This window comes from Scleropages formosus, chromosome 18 (genome assembly GCF_900964775.1).
Source record: "Scleropages formosus chromosome 18, fSclFor1.1, whole genome shotgun sequence".
NCBI lineage: Eukaryota > Metazoa > Chordata > Actinopteri > Osteoglossiformes > Osteoglossidae > Scleropages > Scleropages formosus.
Window position 1 is genome coordinate 3,596,252 of NC_041823.1, and position 25,235 is coordinate 3,621,486.

A 25,235-nucleotide genomic window follows, 5' to 3' on the forward strand; every position below is an offset into this window, starting at 1 on the left:
CCAATCGCAGCGTCGAAACTAGTGATCGACAATCAGTTCAACCATTTGTATGACAAGTGTCGCCTGCCTCACACTAGAAGCACCGGTAAGACCCGGAACGGATTGAGAGGTTACCGGACACGGACCATGGAAGCGCAGAACCCAGTGAGTAGCATCGAACGGTATTTTCAATTTAGGCATAAGTGCACATAATGTGTTAAATGTTGAGGCACAGGTCCAATCAGGTTCGTTCACTACACGTCCTCTGTTACGAAAAGATATTTGCTCTGGCAGTAAAGGTGACAGCTGGCTGCCCTCCTCGTTTTCGTTTCGCACACAGTCACAGGGCTTCACGCGCGCTTATCTGACGCCCTGAATTAAACCGAAGGCGGTCACGTGATCGACGGCCAGCCTGAGCTGGACCCGTAACCCACACTTGTGTAGGCGCGCGCGCAGCATGGGCTCCCTCCGTCGTCTCCATCGCCTCCTCCTCCTCCAGGTGCCACCGCGCCCCCGCGCCGCTTCCCCGCCGATCGCCCGCAGCTACAGCCTGGACGTCCCGGCGGAGCTGCTCCGCACGCAGGGCTTCATCGACGGGCGCTGGGTGTCCGCCGCGGCCTCCTTCCCCGTGCTCGACCCGGCCAGCGGGCAGCAGCTGGTGGAGGTGGCCGACTGCGGGCGGCGCGAAGCGCGCGCCGCCGTGGGTGCGGCGCACGCGGCTTTCCACGCGTGGAAGCGGCACACGGCCAAGGTGAGGCGCGCGCCCGTTACGCACTGGTGCCGAGTGTGCGTGTCACGTAGGTCACGGACACAGGCGATCCGGCCACGCGCCGCGGAGTGGACAGGCTAGTGACACGTGGTGCTTGACATCGCACAAATAAAACATGTAATCATAATGGCACGAAAAAAACAGGAACAAACAAACGTGAGTAACATGTCGTAAGGAACGTGCCACTACCATGCATGACTGGGCAAAAGTGGCACAAAGACAGAATCTTGGCAGGAAAAATATGGTACAAAAAGCATAGATGGACCAAAGGTAGATTAGTGTCATTCCATACAAACAAACTATGCTATGGTGCAGACAAACATTAAGATTTAAAACAGCCATAAACCAGTGATGAACCTGGGTGATCATCACTGTAAATCAGTTGTTCAAAGGATGCCATCCGGCTGCATCCTTTTATTCACAGTACATTTATTGATTTAGAAGAGGCTTTTCTGCAAAGCGACTTCCAATGAACTCAGCCCACACACCTTATTCACCATGGTGACTTACACTGCTAGATACACTACTTACATAATGACCCATCCATACATCAGTGGAACACACTCCCTGTCACTCACACACTATAGGGGAACTTGAACAGCATGTCTTTGGAGTGTGGGAGGAAACCAGAGCACTTGGAGGAAACCCACACAGACACCATGCAAATTCCACACAGACAGATCGGAGATCAAACCCACATCCTCTCGTACCACGTTGGTACTGTAAGACAGCAGCACTACTCGCTGTGCCGCCGTACAGTCATGGGAGTCCTGGCAGAACTCAGATCACTGATAAGTAAGAATCCACAATATGGTGAAATATTAATTTCTTTAATTTTCTTTCGACAGATTTTCAATGATGCAGGAATGCTTTGCCTGAAATTAAACATAATGACTTACACTTTATTACAGAAGGTCATAAAAGAGTGCTCAATGCACTGCACTTTTAACACTGTGATTGCCAGTCTCGTCTAAATTTGGTTTGTTTCTGCCTGTTTCCATGGCTACAAGACTAGGTGTTCTTAGGTGATTTATTTGTTGGTCATTTTCCGTCATTTTCAGGAAAGAAGTGTCCTCCTGCGGAGATGGTACGAACTGCTAGTGCAGCACAGCGAGGACCTGGCCAAGCTCATCACGGCCGAGTGTGTGAGTAGAACGTCCCCAGGAGCGCCGGTGTTCGACACTGAGAGAACGGAACGTGTCTGGTCCAGATGTTGCTCTTTTACGTGGCAAAAATATCAACTTTTTCCACTCCAGGTGTTGTCTGCATTTGTATCGGATGGAGTTCTGTAGACAGGACGAACAGATTAATTTTCACAGAACTTTACATGTAGACAGAGACAAACCACAGCTGGAGGTGGGATTCGAACCTGTGACCTTTGGGTCGAGAGAGAGATGATGGTGATGTCATAATTATACAATTCAGTGATTGCAAATATTAATCACTGGGAAACAAAGACAGTAAATGGATTATAAATACAGTTACAATAGTAAAATTAATAGACAAGTTATAAAGTTATAAAAAATAATTAACTGGGGATGATCTGGAGTATGAAAAATGGTATGATTGTCTCTCTTCATTCATGTCATGGGGCGATTTGGTATTTAAGACATGGATGTACAAAGTTTCCCACTGCACACAGTTGGGATTCCAGCACTTGGGCCCCATCGAGTTGAACATGTCTTTTTGATATTGAAAAAGAAATTATGTACGATAGGGATCACTGTATGTTTTCTAATAACACACTGTTAGAGTGTCCTTGGCATCTTCGGTGCGATAAAAGCATCAAAAATGCTCCTCTTTGTTTTACATGAAATTACTACTCTTTAAATTGAGTGTGTGTGTGTGTGTGTGTGTGTGTGTGTAGCGCTACTGTCTCACTGTGCCTGGGTGGTGCGGGAGGACGTGGGTTTGATCCCCGCCCAGTCTGTGTGGAGTTTCCATGTTCTCCCTGTGTCTGCGGGGGTTTCATCTTGGTGCTCTGGTTTCCTCCCACAGTCCAAGGACATGCTGTTCTGGTTCACCCATAGTGTGTGAGTGACAGAATGAGAGTGTGTGTGTTCCACTGATGTATGGATGAGTGAGCCAGTGTAAGTAGTGTATCTAGCAGTGTCAGTCACCGCGGTGAATAAGGTGTGTGGGCTGAAAGTAAGACTACGTAGAGTTCATTGGAAGTTGCTTTGGAGAAAAGTGTCTGATAAATGAATAGATGTGATGTAAATGTGTGTGTTCCAGGGTAAGCCCATGAAGGAGTCCCGTAGCGAAATTGCATACTCAGCCTCCTTCCTGGAGTGGTTCTCAGAAGAGGCCCGCCGCGTGTACGGAGACATCGTCCCCTCCCCCCTCAAGGACCGGAAGATTCTGCTGCTCAAGCAGCCTGTGGGCGTGGCCTCCATCATCACCCCGGTGAGTCCGTCGATAAATCAGGATGTACAAAGGAACACAGAGAACCCACTGGTTTGCCGATCTCATTAAGCCCCTCCCACCAGAGGTGATGGGAAGCCCATTGGTGTGCCGATCTCATTAAGCCCCTCCCACCAGAGGTGATGGGAAGCCCATTGGTGTGCCCACCTGACGAAGCCCCACCATGTCTCTCCTTCCAGTGGAACTTCCCCAGCGCCATGATCACCAGGAAGGTGGGCGCTGCCCTGGCCGCCGGCTGTACTGTCGTGGTGAAGCCGGCCGAGGACACGCCCCTCTCCGCCCTGGCTCTGGCTGAGGTTCGGCCCTCTGTTGCTATGACAACACTTAACGCTTAATGTGACCTTTGTATTTGCGGTGATGTACCCATTTATAAAACAAGGTAATTTTTAGATTCAGGGTAAGTACCTTAACCAAGGGTTCGGCAGCAGGAGGTGGAATTCAAACCCAGGTCCTTCGAGTCCAAAGGCAGCAGCTGCAATCCCCTTCTACCTGCTGCCCTAAAATTTACCAAGTGCCACGTGGACTAAGGACAGGACCTGAGGGTTGTAGGTTCCAGATTGAGACAGGGCTCTGTTGTACCCTTGGGAACCTTACTCTACCCTGCATTTCTCCAGGAAAATACCAGGCTGCAGTAGTGTGTTGTGTCACAGCCTCAGGGTCTCGTTGAGTTGACGTGGTGTGTCCTCCGCAGCTGGCGACCCGGGCTGGGATCCCCGCGGGCGTTTTTAACGTGGTGCCGTGTTCCAGGGAGCGCACTCCTGCTGTCGGAGAAGTCCTCTGCACGGACCCTCTGGTGAGCAAGGTCTCCTTCACCGGCTCCACGGCCACCGGAAAGGTACGTGACCCATGGATGACGTCAGGGAAAGTCTGAGCAACGGGGTAGTATGTAGTAGTTAAAGAACTGGACTGGTGAGCAGAAGGTTGTGGGGTCAGATCCCGTGAGGGCGGCTGCGCTTTTAGGTGCCTTTGGGTTCCCGAACGAAAACAAAACTGGAAAGCTGGTGTTAAGTTCTCTTCCTGCTGCCCTCCCAGATCCTGCTGAAGCACGCCGCAGACACCGTGAAGAAGGTCTCCATGGAGCTGGGTGGCCACGCCCCCTTCATCGTCTTCGACAGCGCTGACGTAGACAAGGCCGTGGCAGGAGCCATGGCTTCCAAGTTCAGGAACTCGGGCCAGGTAGGAGCCCCCGGGTTGAGTCCCAGTTTGACCAGCTAGGCAGCGACCTGCTCTCTCACCTCCAGCAAGTCCTGTTAACCGCATTCCTTTCTGCGCCTCCACCCCAGACGTGCGTGTGTTCCAACCGCTTCCTGGTGCAGAGTGGGATCTACAAGCGCTTCATCGAGAGGCTGGCGAAGGTTATGGACGCAGAGCTACGGCTGGGACACGGGTTCGAGCCCACAACCACGCAAGGTCCCCTCATCAACGTCCGGGCCGCTGAAAAGGTACCCGGCTTTGGCTCATTTGGGTCTCAAATCTTCTGCGTCTCTTCCAGAATTTGCTAAAACTCAAACATGTGCCTTTGGGGGATTTTGAAGGGATTTGAACTGTAGAAAGTTCTGTGTTTTTCTTGCATGTGATGTACGTTTGCTACCCAGCTAGAGGTATTTCAGAGGTATAGAGAAGTATTTGTCATAAGTAGGACTGAGCAGGGGCCCTTGCGTGGTGCCGGGGTCCTGTCGCCCCCAGGTGGAGCACCAGATCGCCGATGCTGTGGCCCACGGGGCGACCGTGGTCCGTGGGGGGCAGCGGCTGGAGGGCTCCTTCGTGCAGCCCACCCTCCTCGCCAACGTCACCACGGAGATGCTCTGCACACAGGAGGAAACGTTCGGACCCCTAGTTCCCGTCCTCAAGTGAGAGGTGTTCTAAAGGGTGGGGCAATTGGAGGGGGTGGGGCTGGTGAGGGGACAGTGCAGGGCAAAGTGCACAAGTGATTGACTGAAACAAACTCAAACCGAGTGTCAGAGGATGGGAAGTGTGGCAGCGCAGGAAAACATTGCTGGTTCGAGTCCCATAGGGACCCTGCCATTGTACCTTAAGTTTTTGTGGTTTATTAGGAATGTATTATAAAGCTGTGTTCTTGTTTAGATACAAAAATAACCTTTTAGGTTTCATGAAACAATATTTCTTGTTTAGCCAAATGATTGGAGCCAGATATCAGCACTGTATGTATTTAACATTAATTAATTTGGTGCTTTGGTCCAAAGTGAGTGGCTTTGGGCAGCAGGTGGCATAGTAGTTAGAGCTGGGCTGGGGTTCACATCCCACCTTATGCTGTGTGATCCATGTGCATACCCTGCTTTGATAGTGTTGGATAACTGGGTAAATCACTGTAAATCACTTTGGAGAAATGCATCGGCTAAGTAATATTAATAACAATGTTAAAATAATTGAAAAGTTGATTATTTTTACTGTATCAGTCCAGGATAAGTGCCTGGATTGTGGGCATTACAGTAGCACTGGAGAACAGAACTGGGAACTTTCAGGTTGCAAGGCCTTAACCACTATGCCCCCTGCTGCCAAAACTACAAACACAAACATAAAACCAGTAACTGAAATGGTGTTGAAAAGACAATTTTTGTGTGTGAATTCTGTACTGAACGTTTTCTCGTCTCAGATTCAACACGGAGGAGGAGGCTCTCGCCATCGCCAACGCCTCCCATGTGGGCTTGGCAGGTAATCGTGTCTTGTCTTCTGTTTTCCACCTGAACTGGGAGTTTTCTGCATAATTAAGTTAATGAATGATGTTTTGTTTTTCCCCTGAGCAACCGAACGCTGCGGTTCGGTGCCAGGCTCCATGTTCCGGATTGTTCTCCGAATTCCTCTGTCTTTGATGTGTCCTCTGAGTAACTGTTCCTTCCGCCCCCAAACCCCAGGGTACTTCTTCTCCCAGGATGTCAGCCAGATCTGGCGCGTAGCGGAGCAGCTGGAGGTGGGCATGGTGGGGGTCAACGAGGGCCTGCTCTCCACCTCCGAAGCCGCCTTCGGGGGTATGAAGCAGTCCGGCCTGGGCACGGAGGGCTCCAAGTACGGCATCGAGGAGTACCTGGATATCAAATACATGTGCTTTGGAGGGCTGACCCTTTGAACGACCACCGGGGGCAGCGTTGCGGTGGTGGGTGGGACATTGGGTGGGGGGGGAGGGGACTGGCTTCAGATGTTTTTCCCTCCCTTATGGTTCAGCCCTCGTGGTTTTTCACAAACCATTCAATCGTAAATGCACAGCAGTTTGAAAGGAGTCTTTCTTCCATGTTCCTGCAACTAATTCGGAATTAATGGTGGCTTTTTATGGCCAGCGGTGACAGCATGGACCTTAAACACCATGACAGTCAGTGCCACCTTAACTAGGTTCCTGACTAGGGCTGTAGCTAGGAATTCTGCTCCCTCTGAAAGAATATTTCTTGGGTCCCCCCTTGCAAATAAAAGGAACTTCACAGACATCCTGGAAAAAAAAAAAAAAAAAAAATACTCCGGAGGGGGTGTCCCTACCATGAAAAACTTGGGCAAATTATGAATACTTGCAGGAGGAGGCAGTGATTTCCGGAAAACTTTGGGAACTCCAAGGAAATTTGGGATGTCTGTGTCGAATTGCAACCCCCATTCACTCCGCTAGCCGTTTTCCTCACACACACCTGCACTGACATCCAACCAGTTTATCGAAGCGCGCCGAGGTTCCGGGGCTCGTTGAGGAAATGACACACAATGGAAATGATAATGCGAATATGAAGTAAGCATTGACAGGTACGGCCTCCCTTTGCCTTGGGAACAGCCTCAGTCAATTCAACTTCGTGTAACTTGGGGTTAAGGTTAGGGGTTAGGGTTAGGGTGAACCTCAGCCACTCAGCTTCCTTTTACAGCTGCCTTTGTATTTGGTTTATTTACTCAAGTCTGAGATTTTTTTCATGTCATGTTTTCACTAATTTGTCCACCCTCTATGTGTTATGAAGAGAAAGTCCAGCCGTAGTGAAATATGTTTCAGAATTTTTTTTTTGTCCTTCGCTCTACTGATTACAAAGACATGTGAGCAACAGATTTGTACCTTTTTCTAAGGTAAATCAGTGTTAGAAAACTAGATCCCTCACCTACAAGATGCTGCTGATCAGGGTCATCGTGTTTGTCTTAAGTGCAGTTTACTCTCGCTGTCCATTTAATGGTCCCAGAAACCTCATCAGCATGCAGAGAAAAACACTAATTAGTGATGTGCTAATTGAAAAGTTGATATATTCATAAAATAGATGTTTCACTATGTGATTTACATGTTTGTACTGATTTATGATGAATGCCTGTGTATGACCGGTTAACCTCGACCCTTCGCTGGTTATAGTGGATATATTTTCCTGTTGATCATTTTTTTTAAATGTAGTACATCTTGGATTTACATGAATTTTGTGAGATCGAGTTTCTATTTTACTGTGATTGACCACGGGGAAGACGCACGCAGAGCCATGCCGACGCGGAGCACGGTGTCTGCCGTCTGGTTCTCTGGAAGTCCTGTAAGTGCCATATGAGTTCTTCTGTTTTAAAATAAAAAGTTAATATAAATAAAGTGAATTATTAACACCTTGTAGTAGTAGTGTTTTTTTTTTTTTAAATAACTGTGTTTGAGGTGAAGAGAGTTTTGAACTCCACTTGCCGCTATGTACACACCTGAAATGTCGCACTTGGTGATGGGAGCCAGTTAGTTTTTAATTGAATAGATTTACGAATCAAGCACCTCTATGCATTTCTATTTAAAGAAAAATCCGAAAAAGCACACCGAGACAAGTACAGCAGGGCAGTGAGACGTGAGCAGTACCGCAGTCCACTGGTAAATGTTCAAACTGCACTGCAAGAGTGGTGGCCACCAATGGACACCATGGGGAGGGGGGGGGTTATATATTTCAGAAATATTAGGTTAGCGTTGATATTAATATTTCATGACTTATTTGCACGTGTTCAGAAATTCTAATGCTCGGGTTACATCTGTAAACATCGGGTCACCTGAACCCGTTTTTCGAGCTCTTAACGCCCTTCTCCATCATCTCTTGTTAGTCCAGCGCATCGCTCTCCCATAATGCCTCTGTTTCGAAGCAGCAGCAGCAGCAGCATGGGTGTTGAAAGCAACATGCTCCTCCTACTAGGCTTCTTCACCATCCATGGAGTTGACATGAAGCCACATTCTCTTGGAAAAGGGTCACGTCACAGGCTGGCCTTGGAGCACGGGCCCGTCTACAGTGCGTGATTCAAGTCCTCGAGGCTCCTCCGAAGTCCTGAATCCATCAAGGTCTTGCCGCTGGTCTCATTACACTTCCATCATGAGTGCAAACAGATATTTAAAGAGTAGCCCTACACGTATATGATCAATATTCATTCCTTCGATACTCATTCTGTCTTCGCTCATCTTCCCTGCCGACGGGTCTCATCGTCTGCGTCCAACACGACCCCCAAAACTCACTCTTTCACAGCTTAGTTCCTGAACAGCAGCCCGCCAGTGGACAGACCTGAATTTTCTTCAAACATTACAAGTGATTAGCAGTTAAGAGCAATAAAAAGGTATCGGGACCTGCCAGCTGGCGTTTTATCTACATTCATCAGTCAGCGCTCCCAGGGCATTCTGGGAAGGGTCCGGTTCGCACGAGCCGTGTCCACCGTGTCTCAGTGGGTCTCTGGATGGACGGTCCTCTGCCGCCGAGGTTGGACGAGTTCCCCGTCGTCAGCCGTCCACGGGCCGGGTGCCGAAGGCGTCTCCGTTCCTGGTGGCGCCGTTGGACCGGTTCTTGCCCCTCTCGCGGGTGAAGATGGTGTCCTGATCGCTCTCGAACTCCGACTCGGACATCATGAGGCTGGAGTTGTGCTCCGTGCTCCGGTGTTTTAGGTCTGCAGGGCGAGAGACAAACATGAGAGCTACGTGTCCTGCGACGTGCTCACGTGGAGTGTCCACACACCGGCGCAGCAGCCACCGGTCTCACCGTGTCACGCATCCATGTGCGTCAGCAGCCAAAGTATTACTTCGTTGTTCACTTCTCATTTATCTGACGCTTTTCTCCAAAGCAGCTACAATATTACAAATATCTTCAGTTGTTTACTTAATTTTTACCCATTTATACAGCTGTAATACCCGTGATCAAGGCGCTCACTCTCAATTGACGCAGTAAAAATTAATTAATGGGAAAGTCAGCTAACATTGGTATCTAATATTGGTATCTAACATTATTTTGTGTCTGATGTTTTTCTGCAAGACTTGCAATGTTACATATTAAGCTGCTGACACCGATTTACCCATTTTTACTCCATCAGTTCAGGGTAAGTACCTTGCCTCAGGGCTACTACAGCAGGAGGTGGGGTTCAAACCTGGGTCCTTCCAATAACAAAGCAATGGGGTTCTAACCACTACGCCACCTGCTGCCACTTTATATTTTTCTACCTTATTCCCGACAAAGTCCACAGATTACAAAAGGCATCAGGTGTAACGTTGGAGCAAAAGCACTTCGCCGCATTAACGGACGAAGACTCACTGTATTTTGGCCGCAGCTCCATTCTCTCTTGATCATCCATATTGTCCAGAATGGTGTACTTGGTTTTCTTCCTCACTTTCGTTCGTTTCCTCCTGAGAATTGACCAAAAACATATGAAAATGTACAATCGATCGTTTCATTTTAACGCAATAAAACAGCGTGACTCTTCGACCAGGAAAAATAAACAGGACAGAAAGGTGGCTTGTAATTCATTTTGTGCGTAACTCCAAAGTCACGTCTACCTCCTCGGTCACAATCACTGAAAAGATAATAGTAGACACTGCTCAGTTTAATTATTGATTAGGCTCAGGCACAATCTCGGATATAGCTATAATAAATAAAATAAAATATATTGTTTTTATTTTTAAATTAAATTTTTAAAAAATTTGAATAATAAAAATTATTATTATTATCATTATTTAAATGACAAACTAAAAATAAAATAAAAATGTGACCTCCACAAAGATTCATTTTGACCAATTAATGCCATAAACACTCGTCGTCTTGTTACTGATCGCCAACTGCAGGAACACCAGACACGAGTTGTCAACACTGCGGAACTCAGTTGAATTACTATGGTCCAGGTCTGCGTTTACTCTGCTGTGAAGTGAATTTTAGCAAAGCGATGAGTGAAGAGAATGCAGGCTAGAATAAATAAATGACCTGGAATAATGTCAGAACCGTCGAGAATCTCTGACCTCTTTAAGAACCCAACTCAAAGCAACGTGCAGGTATGACAGCGTTAAAAGCATCGACGGTGACGTGTTTTCTGAGTCATTCTGCGTTCATCTATCTGGTCATCCTTGTTCTCCGTAGGCAGCGCCGCCGCACTGTACGAGGAGCCCAGAGTCTCGCCGTGATGTCACTTCCTGCGCAACACGCCCACAGGAGGACGGGTACCTTTTGCAGCAACAGACGCAGGCCCAGCCGACCGAGAGGATCAGGACGACGCCCGCAAAGGAGGAGACGATGACATAGAGGACGTTCCAGTCTGGTGCACAGAAGAACACGGGGCAGGAACACACATCAGAGCAGCTTCTCGACGGGACGCTTCCCTCCTGGAGGCGTTTGTGCGAACTGCAGGTTTCTACATCACAAGTTACCGCCGACGGCGAAGAAGGAGCAGAAGGGATGCCGGGAGACTGGCTGGAGCCCCATCTGCACTAATGGTACATTAATGAAGGTCTCACCGCAGTTGCTCTCACTGTCCTGTAGGAGGCGCCATACTGGGTTCTCCATCCAGAACGGCTCGCAGACGCAGCGCTTGGTGAGGGGGTCGCAGCGACCGTGGTCTGAACAGCTCAGCAGGCACACTGCATCATGGGAAAGGGATGCAAAAACTCACACTTAGCAAAGCTAACCTTCCCCTTTTCTCTTGCTTTATTTACTTTAGTTCTTTATTCATTTTCTCCAGCGTAACACACTGTTCTTACAGCGGTAAGATGCTTTCACTGTTTTCCCCATTTATACAGCCTGGTCCTTTTAGTGTCTCAATTCAGGATCACTACTTTGATCAAGAGTATTGTAACAGGGTGTGGGATTCGAACCCGGGTCCTTCGAGTGCAGGGTGCCAGCTCTGAGTAGCGTGTGTCACCATGGACAGTGACCCTGAAAAGTACTGTGATTCCCTCCTATATGCACACCTGTAGGGTTAGGGTTAGGGTTAGGAATAAGGTTAGGCTTACGGTTAGTTGTTAGAGTTAGAAATAGGGTTAGGGATAGGGATAGGGTTAGGGATAGGATTAGGGATAGGGCAGAGAGCCCTACTTTGCAATTCAGAAATTTACACGATTACCGAAAAGCTGCAAGTGACGTGACTCCCGTCAATGGACGTACCGCACATCTCATACATCTTGAAATGAAACACTTTAACTTTGCTGTAATTGGATGTTCTTATGATGATCATGATGATGCATTCGGCAGTGAAGGGGGCGGAGCCAACATCTGAAGGGGCGGGGCCACTCACCTGTAGGTTCCACACGGAGTGCCCGGAAGAGCAGCAGGTCAGCCCTCTCTTGGAGCAGCAGTGTCCGCAGCCGCCGTGCCAGCTGAGGGGCCGCGACTGATTTCCCCGGGGATCCCACACAGAGCTGGAGCACCGTGCTGTGAATGTGCCCACACACACAAAACATTTTCACCACAGAAAGCTAACAAAGGAGCAGAGGTGAAACCCCAGCTCAGGCGGGAGTCCTAAAGGTGTGGTGTGAAATCCCATTAAATAGGGATAACGGCGCTCGCCTGATCTCTGAGGCGGCGCGCAGCCCTCGCAGATCCACGTCCGTGTCCGGCACGTGCAGCAGGGCGGCGATCTGCCTCCTCAGTGTGTCCCTCTGCTGCCAGCTCACCTGGGACAGGGGCACTCGCAGCTCCAGCTCCACCTCGGTCTGTCGTCTGGGGTCTGAAGAGCACACGCACCAGGATCAGGACCCCTACCGGGTTCCTAACCCTATATGGTCCGCCCCTTAATGGCAGGTGCGGTGAAGAAGGGTGCCGAGTCCTACCAGGAAGCACCTCCACGCTGGCCGTGGCCGAGCTCGAACGGTCCTGGGCGTCGCTCACGCGCAGCTGGAACAGATAGGTACCCTCCACCAGGTTGGCCAGGTGCAAGGAGGGCCAGCTCTCCGAACCGTACAGGACGTCCTGTGGGACACTGGTAAGTCACACAGCCTGCGTCAGACTCCCACCCCCCCCCCCGAAACCTGACCTGTCCACACTTCCGCACTTACCCCCGCCGCGGGGCTCTGTCCGTCCCGCACCCACAAGAAAGACACGGCAGCCGGGTCTGCGCTGGACGCACCTCCTCTCAGGACAAGGGAGTTGTTGGGTAGGACGAGAGTGTGGCTGCCTCCAGCATGTGCCACTGGGGGAGAACTTTCACCTGCCAGATGGATGAGGTGGGGATCATGACACGATACCTGTCCGCTCCACTAACAAGTCACAGAGGTTACAGCTTCTCACAGCTAACCCTAACCCCCACCCCATTCCTAACACTAACCCTAACCCTATTCATAACTCTAATCCCTAACCCCATTCCCAACACTAACCCTAACCCACACCCAATCACTATTCCTTAGCCTAACCCTGACACTAACTAACCCTAACCCCCACCCCATTCCTAACACTAACACTAACCCCAACCCTAACCCCATTCCCAACACTAACCCTAACCCTAACCCCATCTCTGACCCTAGCCCTAGCCTTATCCCTAACCATAGCTCTATTCCTAACCCTAACCCAGTCACTGTCCTTAACCCTAACTCTATCCGTATCTCTAACCCTATCCCTGTCCCTAACCGTATCCTTATCCGTAGACCTAATCTTAAACCCAACGCTGACTGTAACCCTAATCCTATTCTCAACCATAAGGGCATGAAAAAGGCCTCTAGCGAGCTGGACAAGAACGGACGTTACCGACACCACAGACTCCGCCTCATTCGCCGCCTCTGGTCTCACCTCGGACCGTGATGTTGAGGAAGGCGCTGTCTGTCGCCCCCTGCTGGTCCTCCACAGTTAGTCGAAAGGTATAGCTCCCTGTCCGGAAGCCAGTTGCTATGGCGATGGCTTTGTCAGCGTGCTCGATCTTCAGACCGGGAGGACCGCTGAGGAAAGAGGGCAGATTAGAGCTACTTCGGCACCGAGCGATGCCTGAACGGATTGCTCTGGGTACCGCTATACCTCCCACCCCGAAGACCCACAGTGTGGTCGAGGACATGTTCGTGGTGTCTCGTTCTGTGACACAGCTCTGTTCACTAACGAAGCAGAGTGACCCTGGATACCGTTAATACAGGTGGTCCCCGACTTACGATAGTCTGACTTACAATTTTTTCCACTTTACGATGGAGAGCTGGCGATAGCCATTCAGTAAAAACCAAAATTCGAATTTTGAATTTTGATTTTTCTCCCAGGAAAGCAATATACGGAGTGATAGTCTCTCGCGATTCTGGGCAGCGGCAGCGCTTCGCATCTCCCAGTTTGTCAAGCAGAGGTCTGTAGTAGGTGTATTAAATGCATTTTCGACGTACGATATATTCACCTTATGATGGGTTTCGTGGAACGTAACCCCATCGAAAAATCAGGGACCGCCTGTATATTAATAGACCATTAATAGATTAATAGATCAGAGCATCGCTCAGTGCTGGGGTGGTGGCTACCTGACGGCTTCCCAGTGGAACCTCGTGATGCCTTGGTCATCTGTGCTGGCGCTCCCGTTTAGCTGGGCGACGCTCACGGGGAGGGTGAGCTGCCTGTCGGGACCCACCGCGGCCCGGGGGGCACCATTGCTCCCTGGAACACACACCGCAGAGGACATTTAATTTCATACTTTTTTTTTATCTAACATCTTCTCCAAAGTGTCTTGCAGGGTTAAGCTACGTACCCTGATTCACCCATTCACACAGCACGGTAATTTTCACTGTATCAATTCAGGGTAAGTACCTTGACCAGGGGTACTACAGCAGGAGGTGGGATTCAAACTTGGGGCCTTCATATAATAAGGTAAATGGCTGTAACCACTACCCACCTGCTGCCCCTGTGACTTTGGCAAAGTACTGTGCTCAGGGGTCCAAAAGCAGAGTCCCACCTGGGGTTACATCCCGCAACATTCCAGCTCATGTCCTTAACCACTATGGTACCGTCTACCTTCTTTTTGTGAAAGAAAGGTTTATTGGTGTTGTTTCATACTGCGATTCATTGCAGGCTTCTCCATCCTGCCACACCCCTTCCACACCTCATGGACATGGGTTCGAGTGCGCACCCCCCCCCCCCCCCCCACCTGGTTGAACAATCACAAAGGCTGTGGAGGAGGACTGCTGGCCGGCAGAATCCGTGACGGTCAGCTTGAAGGTGTAGACCCCCTCACGGAGGTCCGAGAGCTGGAGGAATGGAGTCCTCGTACCCTGTGGGGCGGAGAGGGCGGTGTTTATGGATATTTCCGGAAACGAGCTCAATTACAGTGGGCATTACAGTTTTTTTCAGTCAAGTTTACACAGATTTGCTGACCAAAACACTCTGAAAAACCACATGGGAAGCAGACGATATTTGCATTAAGACATTTGCACTGATTTATCCATTTATATACCAGGGTAATATTTACTCTATCAATTCAGGGTATGCACCGTGATCAAGGGTACTACAGCAGGAAGTGGGATTCAGTCCCAGGTCCATCTAGTGCAAGGTGGCAGCGCTAACCACTATGCCACCTGCTGCCCCACAGATGCTACATACTGTATAGTGTACACTCTATATGTACTGTGGATGCATTTATTGTAAATCATGTTTCTTTGTATTCTTGCAGCTGTCTGAATACTGCAGAATTCCACACATGAAGTGGGGATTCAAACCCAAGACCTTCAGACTGTTGGGTGACAACACCACCTACTGGCCCCAAGCAATTATGTAGTATTTACCATTATAAAGCTGACACATTTAATGGTAAAATTCAGGTTAAATACTGTTTCCGAGGGAAACACAGCAACACTAATGAATGTTCTAATGACTGTTTATAATTTGCATAATTGCTCCACACCAACACATTTGGAAAACATCATCTGTGAGGTCATCTCCATGCTACAATGTACCTACTCAGTCCTCCTCACCTGCATGGTCACCTCCTTGGCCTGGCTGTTGGGATCCAGCGTCCACAGGTAGTCGACGACTGCGTGGTCATCGTCGCTCCGGTTCCCGTACAGGGTCACGTGGTCAGAGGGCAGCGAGACCGTCTGATTGGGCCCCGCGTCAGCCACTGGGGGGTGGTCTGCAGGCTTCACAACCTTCACGGTGGCCACGGTCGAGTCGGCCAGCCCCTCCGAATCTGTTACGGTGAACCTTGAAAAACACAAGAGCGACCGTCTCCATCACCCCATCATCGGCAGTTTGCGTGCTGCTGTAACAGTAGAATTTAAACCCTTCACTCAGGAAACACACACACACACACAGTCTGAACCGCTTGTCCCATTCGGGGTCATGGGGATCCAGAGCCTAACCCAGCAACAGAGGGCATAAGGCAGGAGTGGAAGTGGACACACCCAGGACAGGACACCAGTCTGTCACAAGGCACCCCAAGCAGGACTCAAACCCCAGACCCACTGGAGAGCAGTACCTGGTCCAACCCATCGTGCCACCATGCCCCCCCCCACCCCCTTCAGAAGACACCATTAACGGAATTTATACAATTGTGTTAAATGGATACATACTAATGCGTTTTATTATATGTAACAAACTCCTTGTGTTATGAACCTTGAAGATGCAATTTTTTTCTAAAGAAAAACATTTTCCAGTTCACTTATTTATTTTCTTTCTTTCATCAGTGAAGTATTTTCTAAAAATTCTGTCTCTAGAAGAGGGAACGTGACTTGTGTTTACCTGCCGAGCTGACGGATTTTTTGTTTTTTTTTTTCCACGGATCAGAACGGATTACCAGCCCACCAAAGGTGTCTGGTTCCACACGCTGTCCAACTCGACAGGTAAAAATTTCTCCATTCATCGTTTCCAACAATCAAAATCTTTATTCAATAAATAAATCCTAAAAAGTGTCATGCCAATAACAAAATCTAAAATAAAACAAGAATCAGTAAAACCAACTAATACAAAGACTGCATGGCAGCACCTTTAAAACACTAAAAGACAAACCCCAGGGCTGACAGATGGCAGTACGGAGCATCCGAACAGGAGTGCGAGTGTGTGATTCACAGCACTTCCTAAATTCGACTCACTCACAGCGTTCACAGCTCATGTCTGGCATTTCAGAGTGTCGGTGACCAGTAAAAAGATGAGGAACATGATGGTCACGTTTATCGACAGAATGAAACGGTCATCGACTGGCATTGCATGACCCAGTGTAAGTAGTGTATCTAGCAGTGTAAGTCACCGCGGTCAATGAAGTTTGTGAGCTGATAACACTACATACAGTTCTTTGGAAGTCGCTTTGGAGAAAAGTGTCAGTTAACAAATAACCAAATGTAAACCATTCCATCGGCAGTTCCGGTGATGACCCGATCCAGCCAACTCACTAGCATAACTCGGTGTACCTGAAAGCGTACTCCCCTGGCTGCAGATGGGATAGGTGGAGCGAGGGCGTGTCCACCTGGATCCCGCGTTCCAGCACCGGACCCCCCAGCTGCTCCCAGCGGTACCCCACCACCGCAGCATCGTCTGTGCTTCCTGCAACGAAATAACATCCAGTCTGTCTCACTTTATTTCCTCCAGCGCTGTAGGGTCCAACGCATGAGACAGCAATGCGCCCATCGAACCCATTCCCTGGATTAGGAGGCGCGTTTCCCTAAGAGAGAGAGCTCAGCAGGGTAAAATTACCCCGGAACACATGAGTGCTATGGGTCGAGGAAACGAGAAAACTTTAGTACAGTCGATAAGCTTTTTATGAACCGGTGATGAAAAAGCACCCAGGTTGCCATCGCTAGTCCTGGTTACCAACATGCTCGCGCTTCCAAACAGCTGCACGTACAACTAAAGCAGTTCATGCTCAGTGCCTTGACTCAAGGACCCCACATGGGATATGAACCAGCAACCTATACATCACCAGTCTGTGCCTCTCACAACCACGCTCCCCGCTGTTTTCTTCAGGGACCGCACTTGACGATTATTCTCTACCTTGAGGCAACCAGACAGAGATGTCGAGAGCTCAGAGACCCTTCCTGCCATTTGAACCAGCAACCTACAGGTTACCAGTCTGAGCTTTTCACCACCGGACTCCCTGTTGGCTCTTGTCAGGTACGCTTCAGGTGTCTGATATGTCTTTCAGGTGTATCTTGGCAAAAGAGGCGTACGACTGCCGTCGATGGTGGCGGACGAGGCCGGGAGCAGGACTTCCTGCGTCTGGGGGGACGCCACTGCAGTAGGGGGCCGGTTCACGCGAGCAGCTGCAGGGCGACACAGAGCCGGATGTCAAATTCACCCCAGTTCGGCTTTACCCCATTCTTCCCGGTATATTTGCTCCAGAGGTTGAGGTCCAGGATCCCCTACGCACCAGGCCTTACGGTGATGTTCACCAGTGCTTCTCCGTACGCGTGGTCCCCGGTCACAGTCACCTTCACCACATATTCACCTGCAGAGAGCTGCACACATGCACAACAGCCTAATCAAGAATCCGGTGAAATATTCACGCAAACTGTATAAATATGCATAAATACGCAAAGATACCGATCAAGAACTTGGACTGGATTTCCAACAGTAAAATTTCAAAATGTGAAAGGTCCCACCATATGTATAATTAGCCGAGACAACTGGTTGAGTCACACAAGGAGAACACATGAGAAATCTGTGCCCATGTCAAAGTGCTTTATACCCCGGAGAGCTTCGGCGACTTGCTGTGCTGGCCCTCTATCGCCCCCCGGTGGCCGGGTGGAAAACGGCGCAAACTCCACTCGTATTCGTAGGTGCCTTTGGGACACAAAAATGAAGACTCCAGCATTTCGGGTGAAATTCCCTTTACAGTCACTTTACGTTTCGGCTGTAAATGTTTGAAAAGACAAGTAAATAGTAACAATGTTAACATTCACGCTCATAATCTTCCCCATGGAGGAGGCATCAGGGGACACCTGGGGTCTTTACCTGTCTGGGGCTCAGGGGTCACAGAAGCCTCCAGTTCCACTGTGCTCAAGGGAAGTGTCACCTGCACAGGGTCTCCCACCGAAACCAGCAGGGTTCTCACTGTAGGTGGGGCACATCCTAGTCAGTGCATGGGGGCAGATGGGGCATCTGAGACAGAAGGTCCTTTTCTCTCATTTAGCATACCATACCTTGCTGTGGGGCAGCAGTGGGTGGGGCTGTAGTGGCTGCAGGGGGTGGGGTCTCAGTTGGAAGGGAAGTCCTTATATGGCCCTGAGAGGTGGGGTCAGAGGTGCTGTTTGGAGGCGGAGCTGTGGGCGGGGCACTGCTGGAGGAGGAGTCGTTCTGAGAGAGTCTGCTGTTCTGAAGGAGAAACACAGGTAAGGCGTCAAAATCCTCTCCGTTCTTGACCTTCTGCTGTATCTTCTGAGCTAGGAGAACAAAAGCAGAGTTCTGCGAAGAGGCTACCTACAAATAGCGCAAACAAAGATCCTGCATATTTCATCTGTTCCACTTTGTACCTTTTAAAGTAACAGTGTATCTCTTTATGAGATATTAATTTATATTTATCTGATGCTTTTCTCCAAAGTGATTTAAAACATTGAGGTACCTACAATTATTTACCCAGCGGGGTAATTTTGCTGGAGCGATTTAGGGTAAGTACCTTTCTCAAAGGTACTACAGCTGGTGGTGGGATTTAAACCTGTGGGTCCAGATGCAGAAACCCAAACCACTACACTCTTAGCTGCCCCCTGTTAATGGTTAGTAGTAGAAGATGTGGCATCACTCCACCCCCCCTTCCCCATTTCACAGTATGGAAATAATTAAAAATTATTACTGTGTTGCCAGGTAAAGCTCCGGCTCGCCACGACCCCGCTTGGGATAAGCGGTTGTTTACAACGGATGCATGGATGTCAAAAAAGAGCTACAGTGTCCCTTTAAACGGCAGCACAAATTAATGAACCCGGCTTTGAGTCAATGCTACAGAAGGGCTGGACGACATCCCAGTCTGAAAATAATAATTGCTATTATGTTAAAAGCACAAACGGCAGAGGTTATAATTTTCACGGTGCAAAGCAGCTCGACGAGTTTTGTTTGTGCTGTTTGTAGGAGGCGGAGGCTATTCGCCAACTTCCCCAAGTCCGGTTAATGAACACGTCCGACAGAGTGTATTGATTCTCTCGTGGCCTCGACGGCGATGCGGTAGCTGGAGCTCCTGAGAACAGCTGAGTCAGCGCACTGACAGATGGTCAATCTGCGTCCATCCGTCTAGGGCTATTTGTGGCACTTCCTCGTGTGAAAGGCAGCACGAGGACACCAAGGACTGCCTGCACTTTCTTTTCAAACCCGATGAAATGATCCGGTAAAATTTGTCGGAACTGCACGGAAATTAATGCTAATGCTGTTCGTCTACAGCTGTGAAAAACTACGACAACCTGAGGTTAACTCATTAGTATCGATCCATATGGAAACAGCAGGACGATGACCGCTTCCTCTTTATAAAAGGTTGCGGAAATGATTCACAGGTTAAGGAGTTACCGTGCGGACTGACGGGTACCATGAGCAGATACTTACGCCAAGGTCCTGGAGTAGCGATGGCACTGAGCTGTGGGCGGGGCTTGGGACGGTGGGCGGCACCCCATCTTCATATATGTCCGTAGGGGAGGGGCTATGCAAAGGCAGGTCATCCGGGGACATGTCCTGCAGAGAGTCCCTGTCCACCACTCCTCCCACTGCCTCCGAAAGGTTGAGCCCCTCCCTCCCGAGCACCGTCGGCCAATCCAGATATCCGGAACTCTCCTTCTGCTGAACCTTGACCGGTTCAGCCCCGGCTCTCCCTTCGGAGCCGACACCGCCACTGTCCTCCATGCTCCTGTAGCCTTCCGGGTATTCCGCATCGACGGGGCCGAGGTCGTCGAAGTCCCGAATCCCACTGAAGAGAGCCAGGTCCTTGAGGGTGGCGGCTCCTTTGGGTTGAGGGAGGGGTCTCCAGCGACCCGCGTAGGGCTGCCCGCGCACCAGGGACTGCAGCACGAGCGCCGGGGGCAGGCCGCGCCGCAGGAAGGTGACGTGGGAGTCGGCGCCGGGCCGCTGCCGGGGCTGACAGTCGTCCGAGTGCAGGCAGCTCAGCACGTAGCAGCGGCGCTCGAAGAACCAGGCCAGATCACAGCTGGGCAGCTCGCAGCAGGCCTCGGCACACTGCGCGTTCGACGGCGCCTCCGGCACCCGCAGGATGTTGCCGCTCTTCAGGTTGGGAGAGATGATGGTCTCTGAGAACGTCACCCCCTGCCAGCACTGGTCACCAACTGCAGCTGCAGGGCAGGATGGTGGGAGGACAGCGATTGGACAGAATGAGAAAGAGCCGGAAGGGCACCGCTGTTGTACCGAGTGCTGAACCCAAACCGTTTCAGTGAAAATATCTACCTACATAAATATGCAAATCACACACACACACATTTTCAGAACCGCTTGTCCCTTACGGGGTTACGGGGAACCGGAGCCTACCCGGCAACACAGGGCGTAAGGCCGGAGGAGGAAGGGGACACACCCAGGACGGGACGCCAGTCCGCCGCAAGGCACCCCAAGCGGGACTTGAACCCCAGACCCACCGGAGAGCAGGACTGCGGTCCAACCCACTGCGCCACCGCACCCCCCTCATATGCAAATCAGTGATCCCTTATTTTAATATATAGTATTACAGGTGGTCCTTGACTCGCCACAACCCGGATTCATGACAGCTGTCCCACTGATGTCATTATATCATTTTCGAATTTCGACATCTAAGAACAACGGCTCCATTTCCTGTACAATAACACCGGTTGGCCGCACTGCTGCAAGGCACCATATTTCTTACTGTATATTTACAGAACATTTCCTTTGTGATTCCATTCAAGTCACTTCTATTTTTTTTGCAGTGGTTAATGTAAGGAACTTTATCTCTTCTTATTTTAAAGAACACAGTAAATAATAATGTACTGCGTTGATATCATTATTATTATTATGTATCAGAATTAACATTAATAATGTGTGAAATTAGTGAAAAAAATACAAGGAAGCCCGACTATAATATGTAGCATTAATGCATGTTCATTGTTTATCCTTATGGTTCATATAACAGAGTTATAAGGGGGTTTGTGACAAAGTCGACTTAGAACAAGATTGTCGTAACAGAACTCCGTTGTAAGCGGAGGACCGCCAGCATATCGATACCGGAAGGTAATTTCCACCATCCATGAACTCGTCTTTATTGGGTGTTTCAGGTGGTGGTGCGGTGGCACGGTGGCGCGGTGGTGTGGACCAGGTCCTGCTCTCTGCTTGGTCTGGGGTTTGAGTCCTGCTTGAGGTGCCTTGTGATGGACTGGCGTCCTATCCTGGGTGTGTCCCCTCCCTCTCCAGCCTTATGCCCTGTGTTGCTGGGTTAGGCTCCGGCTCCCTGTGACTCCTGTATGGGACAAGCGGTTTGGGCAGTGTGTGTGTGTTTCAGGTGTGAATATGTCTGAGTGAGCGTTCGCTGTAAGAACTGCATCAATCCCCGACAAGATCCACACCATGTTGACTAAAAACGCGGCAAGTAACACGTCACAGTCCACTTTCCTGTCAGGAAGCTGTTTGTTACGTTCATTATTCCCACAAGCACAGATTTTGGGCTGATCGGCGTTGACCAAAAAAGAACACGCACACAGAGGTAAACTTCTGCTTTACCTCGTGCAGACTGACAGCTCGGCTACGTTAACGTAATGATCATAACGTGACCCTTAGGGAAACTGATGGCAAGGGCACCACCGCTGTAGGTCACGTGAGCAGCAGACAGGTGGCTGCATCTGCTGTCGAAAGGAAGAGAACAGATTCCATCAATTATTCAAAGGCCGCTTTGCTCTCCATGTCTTCCTGAGCTGCCGAACCACCGAATGTGCACTGAACTGCGGCATACACCATGTTTTTGCGGTAATACAGGTGGATGAAACAACGGGGCATCCGGTCTCGTGCTGGCTAGAGCCGGAACCTTGAAATCAAAGTACCCCGGTTATGTTACGTTACCCACTCCTACTGGAGCACCCTTGATCCAGATAGTTCCCCGAACCGATACAGTAAAAATTACCCTGCTCTATGAATGGGTGAATGGTTGCAGTAACATAACATGCAAACCTAACAACTGCACTCCTACTTCAATCAACACCAACAACTTGAATAAAATTTTCACTCTGGGTATCATCAATACCGTAGTATGAAAACTGCCTTGATTAGAGTCAGAAAAGATGAACTTTGGTCTGCTGACACAGAGTTTCCCACAATGCTCTTCCTCCCAGACCTTAGTGCAGCCTTTGAAAGCACTGATCACACTGTTCTACTCCTGTTTCCAGTTGATGTACCTAGTGATCACAACTCTTCCTTAAATATGGTCAAATATGGAGTACCTCAAGGCACTATTTCAGGTCCATTACTCTTCTTCATATATATGCTTTCTTTAGGGGATATTATCCAAAGACATATTATTAAATTCCACTTCTGTGCTTTGGAGGAAAGTGTGAGCTAAATGAATAAATAATAACACACAGTACTTGTGCGTCACCAGGCTTTGTCCATGACGTTTACTTATTTAGCAGATGCTTTTTTCCAAAGTGACTTCCAATGAACTCTATGTTGTGTTACTATCAGCCCACACACCTTATTCACCGCGGTGACTTACACTGCTAGATACACTACTTACACTGGGTCACTCATTCATACATCAGTGGAACACACTCTCTGTCACCCACGCACTATGGGTGAACCTGAACAGCATGTCTTTGGAGTGTGGGAGGAAACTAGAGCACTCAGAAGAAACCCATACAGACACGGGGAGAACATGCAAACTCCACACAGACTGAGTAGGGATCAAACCCACGTCCTGTCGCACCACCCAGGCGCTGAGACAGCAGCGCCACTCGCTGTACCGCTGTATCGCCCAGTACCACCCAGTGACAAACTGCTACCACAGAGTAGTCATCCTTACCGTCCACATGCTGCACAAGGAGGATAAGAAACATGCACGGCGCCACTTCCATGATGCTGCAGATTCTGGGAGAAGTGCCGCTTGCCTTCTTCAGCTCCATTCTCTCATTTGGCCGCTGCAACACGCTGCTTCGCTCACCTCAGCCCTGAGGGTCAGGACCAGGATTGCAATCTTGAAAACCCAGGAACAGCACCAACAGTGGAAGAGTCACCTTTGGGCTCGACTCTGCTGCAGGGGTGGAATGTGGCCCTTTAGATGAATTTGTCCATCCTCCTGGTGAGGACATCAGAAAGAGGGAGAACAGGTGGAGGTGGGAGGAGGAGGGATGCTGTGAACACCTGTCACATGGCCAGAGGGGTCTTGGGTCTCTTTTAAGCTTTTGGATGACAACTGGTTTCATCCACTTGGATTAACTGCGCAGGGAGTGTGTGAAAACTCCACTTTCAAATATTTCTTTAAAATTTTAAACTCATTCTTAAAATGATGAAACTGAAAAGACAACAGTTATGAGGGACATCAGGCAAATAGGCCTGATATCTGTGTGAAACAGCTTCTAGCGTGAGGTCACTGTGTGTTCGATACCCTGGTGAAGACATCACTCTTAAAGAAGGTGGGGGGAGTGACAATAAGCAGGACGTCCCCACCTTACTCAGTCTCCCTCTCTCCCTTCCTCGCAAAAACGAACCGATAAAAAGACAACGAACACCAACACACAGCGTTCTGCAGTCTCATTCTCCACAAAGTTATTACTTATTGATTTATCTGACCGAACCTAAAATACTGGGTTTGTACTCTTACAATGATTTACACCCATTTACACAGCTGGGTAATTTTTACTGCATCGATTCAAGGGTACTACAGCAGAAGACTTAGGGCTTTTTTGATTGCAAGGTGATGTCTTTAACCGTTACACCCCCTGAAGCCTCCTGGGTACCACAAAACTGATAGAACTTTGCTTTTCCCAGACAAGTGGCAAACCACAGACCCCCTGTGGGCTGGGTAAGGGTACAAGAATGGAGAGATAAGGGCACATAATGAGGGAGTAGGTGGCACAATCCGAATACAAAGGTTGCAGGTTTGATTCCCACCTCCCGTTGGCGTACTCTTGATCAAGGTACTTACCCTGGATTGATGCAGTAAAAAATTACCCAGCATAAGTAGCTCTAAATTGTAACTTGCTTTGGTAAAAAGTATCATAATAATAAATCTACTGTTCTTAATTTTTCGTTCTGGTGCCAAAAACAAATCCTTAAGAACTGGGAACCCTGAACCACATCTCTCTCTGTCCACTTGCCTCAAGACTAAAGAGATGTGAATTCTGCGATTGCTGCATGGATGCTTATCTTCTGCTGTGGAACAGGGTAAAAACACAGCCTTCTGCTGAGTGTAACAGGCCACACAGAAGACGACTACGTCTCTGGACATAATGTAACCCACGGCACCCGGCAGTCTTTCCGGACAAATAAAACACCGGCGTCAGCCCAGAGTGTGAACCTTTGAGGGAACCGGTTATGGAAGGTTAATTAATAGATTAATTAGTTTACGTGATACCCTGGTTACTGTAATAACTGTACTGCATAGGAAAGACAAACAGCAGCGCAGGCCTGCGACAGACCCTCTGTTTGAACAGTGATTTCCCACACAGCCGCCACCCCAATTCAACAACACATTATTAAATGAGTTAGAATCATTCAGGGGAGATATGGACAATACTGTATATATTTATAGACGTGACATCAGTTCTGTTAAAAAAAAAATTGTTAAAAAAATCTGATACAATAAATTTCATGAAAGTCACAGTGAAGAAAAGCGACAGCACGAGCATCTGAAGCAGCTGCCACGTCGGCCCGGGTAGGGAGGCGATCGAACACACACCCACCTGAGCGGAGCCTGGTCCAGGTCTCAAAGGGACGGCGGCATCGTCGTCGTCATCGTCGTCGTCGTCGTCGTCTTCGTCTTCGTCATCTCATCATCGTCTCCATCACTTCTCATTCTCATCGTCACCGCCGCTCACCGT

At 49.3% G+C, this 25,235-nt stretch overlaps 2 protein-coding genes across 4 annotated transcripts; one reads left to right on the top strand and one right to left on the bottom strand.

The window, feature by feature from the left end:
• aldh5a1 (aldehyde dehydrogenase 5 family, member A1 (succinate-semialdehyde dehydrogenase)) lies at positions 1-7,722 on the top strand. 3 transcript variants are annotated; one of them, XM_029259838.1, is made up of 11 exons: positions 1-144; positions 479-730; positions 1,810-1,893; positions 2,984-3,154; positions 3,352-3,468; positions 3,864-4,007; positions 4,205-4,348; positions 4,456-4,614; positions 4,859-5,022; positions 5,787-5,845; positions 6,046-7,722. In XM_029259838.1, exons 1-11 carry the CDS (start codon positions 127-129, stop codon positions 6,255-6,257), a joined length of 1,524 nt encoding a protein of 507 aa, XP_029115671.1. In that variant the 5' UTR covers positions 1-126; the 3' UTR covers positions 6,258-7,722. The 3 variants fall into 3 exon arrangements, with proteins under 3 accessions (XP_029115671.1, XP_029115670.1, XP_018618540.1); XM_029259837.1 differs by having other exon boundaries at positions 20-144; positions 320-730; XM_018763024.2 differs by lacking the exon at positions 479-730 and having other exon boundaries at positions 120-144; positions 6,046-7,721.
• Positions 7,723-7,834: 112 nt separating this feature from the next.
• On the bottom strand, positions 7,835-25,173 carry kiaa0319 (KIAA0319 ortholog). The gene is made up of 21 exons (XM_018763023.2): positions 25,098-25,173; positions 23,219-23,491; positions 19,801-20,537; positions 18,417-18,588; positions 18,229-18,327; positions 17,963-18,057; positions 17,645-17,732; positions 17,445-17,537; positions 16,689-16,821; positions 15,258-15,486; positions 14,435-14,558; positions 13,815-13,947; positions 13,117-13,262; positions 12,390-12,541; positions 12,165-12,303; positions 11,902-12,061; positions 11,630-11,766; positions 10,854-10,976; positions 10,564-10,654; positions 9,664-9,755; positions 7,835-9,025 (listed from the first exon to the last, which is right to left on the bottom strand). The coding sequence occupies exons 2-21, from the start codon at positions 23,316-23,318 to the stop codon at positions 8,862-8,864; spliced, it is 3,207 nt and encodes a 1,068-aa protein (XP_018618539.2). The 5' UTR covers positions 23,319-23,491; positions 25,098-25,173; the 3' UTR covers positions 7,835-8,861.
• Between the last annotated feature and the right edge of the window lie 62 nt (positions 25,174-25,235).

Coding starts and splice junctions, on each gene's coding strand:
- aldh5a1 (XM_029259837.1), top strand. CDS start 437: ATGGGCTCCCTCCGTCGTCTCCATCGCCTCCTCCTCCTCCAGGTGCCA. Junction 4,349..4,455: donor AGTTCAGGAACTCGGGCCAG/GTAGGAGCCCCC, acceptor CCTCCACCCCAG/ACGTGCGTGTGTTCCAACCG. Junction 4,615..4,858: donor ACGTCCGGGCCGCTGAAAAG/GTACCCGGCTTT, acceptor TGTCGCCCCCAG/GTGGAGCACCAGATCGCCGA.
- kiaa0319 (XM_018763023.2), bottom strand. CDS start 23,318: ATGGAGCTGAAGAAGGCAAGCGGCACTTCTCCCAGAATCTGCAGCATC. Junction 15,487..16,688: donor CCAGGGGAGTACGCTTTCAG/GTACACCGAGTT, acceptor GTGTTTTTCAAG/GTTCACCGTAACAGATTCGG. Junction 12,304..12,389: donor GACAGAGCCCCGCGGCGGGG/GTAAGTGCGGAA, acceptor AGTGTCCCACAG/GACGTCCTGTACGGTTCGGA.